The 3,988-nt window shown below is 34.5% G+C and overlaps 1 protein-coding gene across 1 annotated transcript; it reads right to left on the bottom strand.

Moving 5' to 3' along the window:
* Window positions 1-1,103: 1,103 nt before the first annotated feature.
* On the bottom strand, window positions 1,104-3,476 carry FUT9 (fucosyltransferase 9). Its single transcript, XM_019520193.1, has one exon. It carries the CDS (start codon window positions 3,472-3,474, stop codon window positions 2,395-2,397), a length of 1,080 nt encoding a protein of 359 aa, XP_019375738.1. The 5' UTR covers window positions 3,475-3,476; the 3' UTR covers window positions 1,104-2,394.
* Window positions 3,477-3,988: the final 512 nt, after the last annotated feature.

Consider the following 3,988-nt stretch of genomic DNA (forward strand, 5'->3'; position numbering starts at 1 on the left):
TCAGTTTTCTATGTTAGAAGCATAATTGCAATGTTTTTATACCATTCAATGTTTGGGTCCTAGCCTGGATTACAAAGAGCTACTTGAGAAATCAACTTGTCATTCACCAAATGTTTATTATAAAAGTCGGTAGCTGCCACAGATTTAACCCTAACAAAGAACTTAAAAAGACAGGGTAGAGAGGTACCTTATAGAGTAACTGGATCATAGATGTATAAGCTTTTGTGAGCAAGAGCCCACTTCATCAAATGCTTTCCAGTGAATCTGATGAAGTGAGCTCCAGTACAAAAAAGCTATGTGTGTCTGATTCAGTTAGTCTGTAAGGTGCATCTCTACCCTGCTTTCTGTCTGACTTAAGACTAATTATCTCTTTCTGCTCATGGAAAGTACACATGCTTAAAGCTAGGCATATGCTTAAGCACTTTTTTTGGACAGGACTTAAATATTATTCAAGTAGAACTTTAGCCAGTGCAAATATTTGTACTGTCTTCCTTTTCTACATTTGTCCTCTTTTTGTACATTTCATTAACGGCTGGAAATACTTTAGGTTAAAACAGACATAAAGGGAATCTTTCATTATTTTGGGCATAACGCAAGATTTCTGCATGCACTTTCCTTATCTTAGGAAATTAAATGCATGGGTCTGAGCAGTTTGCACCAGATGTTCGGCTGGTAACTGCGAATGTAAATATGCTAATTTACACCAACTGAGAATCTTGCCTTTCAGAATGTTCCTTTAAAAACATTTTTCTTTCAATAGGCAATCCCTTTTAGGTTCCTCTGCTCCTTTTTGCAGCTTTAAAAATATATATTCATAAATTCATAAATTCAAATATAATTTAAGTAATCCCAAAATAAAAAAGGCTTGGTGCTAAGACCTGCCTGCAAGTTAGTGAAAAATGTGTGTAGTAAGCATATTTTGCCATTTAAAATTATGTAGTCCATCTCATAGCCATGAAATATGCATTATTAAACCAACACCACATATATGACTCTGTATAGTACTCAGGTTTTAAATCTTAGCTGCTGAAGGTCAAAGGATCATGAACCCAGATGATTCACATATTAACAGGTACATTTAAAATGATAATGACAAAATTATATTTGAGTATTTTCTATCAGAAAAACATAATATTTATGAAATATAATGCTTATATTCAAAACTTGGTAGTATCTATTGCTCCAATGAATACTTTTGTTTTCATTTGTCATATTACATAATTTTAAAGGAGAAAATAAATAACTGAGCCTATATGATCAGTAGAGCTGGCTGACTAATATTACCCTAAAATTTATTCAATGAATTCCATCATTTTTTGTAATAAAAATGTTCAGGTAATATTTGTTGTCATTATTCACCCACCTCAGTATGTACCCCATGTATGATTAAAGTTCAATGACACTTGTAAGAAGCCTTTATAGAGCTGGATGAATAATTCCCAAATATATAAACATTAGTAAATCATCTAAATAAAATTATTTTTAATAATTATGATTATTAGCAGAGCTCTAGTTATAAAGATGAAAGTGATCAAGCACATGTAATTTAACTGTTATTGAAATAACATCACCTGTTGCTGCCGTGATTCAAGTAAACACAACTGGATTTAAGCACTTGCTTAAATTAAATCTAAACATGTGCTTTGCACCTTGGATGAGCCAAAGCTTGATTTTCCTTAGCACTTCAATACTTCATGTAAAGAAGATAAATATACTTTCAAGACATGTTAACTTTAGGAGACTGACATCTTCCTGTTTAGAAACTAGAGGCTTTCTTATACTGTAAGCATTTTTAAAGCTACATTTCTAAATTCGTAGCTCCTATGAAGTCAGCTCCTACTCCTTGAATAACACTATGCATTCAGTTTTACAGTGTTCTTAGAATTTAAGAGGGTAGAGTTTAAAACATAACAAACAACACTGTCTTTTGAAATATTACACAATTTTCAAACAAAACCATTAGATTATTTCATTAAAATTCTCTATTTCAAGATTTGTGTCTTCATTTTCCAAACAAGTTAAACAGCTATTCTAATCTAATGTAAAAACACAATGTTAAAAAATCACTACTTCATGTGTTAGGACTGGGACAGATATTCGACGGAAAGTGTGAAAAACCTTTTTAAAAATTATAGTAAACAATAAATTATTCTTCAGTGCACATAATTAGCTATATACATTGTAATTTAAAACTGAGTTTTAATGACTGCTGATGCTGAGCTTTTAAAGTCTCTGACAAATATAAATAAGATACTCAAGAGAAGATACTCAAGAGAAGATAGTTGATAAACTGTGACATAAAACACAGAAAGTTCTCTTCTCCAGCCCCTCCATGTATGTGTAGACTGATGATTCGGTCAGCTTCTTCCAAAAAGTGCACAAAGGGGTAAAAGTTTAATTCCAAAACCATTTTTCTAAGTTACCAACAGACTTGTACTCCTGGTGTCTTTTTACATGGTCACAAGCAAGGCATGCATGTGATTCCCAGAACCTGGGAAGATGCACTGAGAAGTCCTTCCTCCACTTAAAGTAGCTAAGATACAGTTTGTTATTTTTGTCAAGCATCAGCAGATACTCTGCTAGCTCTCTGGGGGAAAGAAAATCTTCCACATGTATGAAAGAGTTTGCTGGAATATAATTCTCATAGTTTTCTCGGGATGGGCCCAGTACCACTGGTACAGACCCAGCAAGAAAAGCATTGTACAGTTTTTCCGTAATGTAATCTTTGTGGATTGAGTTTTCAAAGGAAAGGTAAAATTTACAAGTGGAGATAGTTGGAATCAAGTTTTTATCATTCACATAGTCTCCAAATGCTTGCCCATAGGTATGGATTTCAATGTATTTGCTAAGCTCATTATAATACTTGACTCGAGCATGCTCAGGATTCCAGTTACTTACAACCCAACAGACCAACTTCTCTTTGCTTGGGACTTCAAATGTAAATGGAGTTGTACTAACCATCATGAAGCCATAAGGCACCTGAATATCTGAATCACGTCGGTAAGTCAGGGTCAAGTTGAAAAGGTGTTCAATGCCGCTCTTTTGTGGAGTGTGAGTTGGAGACTCCAAGTTCATCCAGATCCATTTCTGGAATGGTGGTCTAGTTTGCTGAGGTAAATTAGTCAGATCCCAGCTGATGTCTCTGTGGTGAATGAGAACGGCATGGGATCTGTTATATAATGAGCGGTCAATAGTCAGATGGCACCCATGGATGTTGAACATTGTTTGACAGGATGCAAGGTCAAATGTTTGACCAAAGGGCCAAACCCAGATCAATATAGTAGTTTCATTAAAATTATCATTTTTTGGAGAAAAGAAGCTTTTCATTTTCAAAACTGAGCTGGCAGACTCTATAGGACCAGAGATCCAGCTGTTTGTTGGTTTGATGTAAATAAGCAGAAATGCCATGAAACAACCCAGGACAATGAGGATAATTAAAAATGGCCGAAAAATTCCTTTTGATGTTGATGTCATAATTTGTTCTGGAAAGAAAAGAGAAAGGGAGAACAACGTCAGGTGTTCAATTATGTATAAGTGTCCCATTAAAGCAATCACACAGCAAAATGAATAGCACTTTCAATATTGAAAAGCCATTAAAATCTGTGGATTTACTCACAATCTTCTGAAGTATTTTCAGTAAAAAGTATGTAATTCTCCACACACCACATATGGTAAACAGATGGATAACACCATATTTTTCCTTCGCATTTGGAAAACTAATTTAAAATGAATTAAAAGACTGTGTAGGATTTGGATTCATATGACTATACCATTATAACTTACTCTGCAGGGCTGTGTGCCTTTTTTGCTTGTTTTATCATATAGGACTATTCTAGGAAGAAACACAGACAGACAGACACAAAATTCTCCTTGGATTCCCTTCTTGCTCCTGAGTAAGGTTTAATTTACTATAGCCTTTTCTGGGGTTTAGCATGATCCCTAACAAGTGAATTACTTTTGGTAGAGAAGGAACACTGATTTCCAGATG

The sequence above is a fragment of the Gavialis gangeticus genome, unplaced genomic scaffold (genome assembly GCF_001723915.1).
Source record: "Gavialis gangeticus isolate Ggan-Ray unplaced genomic scaffold, GavGan_comp1, whole genome shotgun sequence".
NCBI classification, from domain to species: Eukaryota; Metazoa; Chordata; order Crocodylia; family Gavialidae; genus Gavialis; species Gavialis gangeticus.

What these genes read in the sequence shown, in the direction of transcription:
- FUT9 (XM_019520193.1), bottom strand. Translation starts at nt 3,474, where the DNA reads ATGACATCAACATCAAAAGGAATTTTTCGGCCATTTTTAATTATCCTC.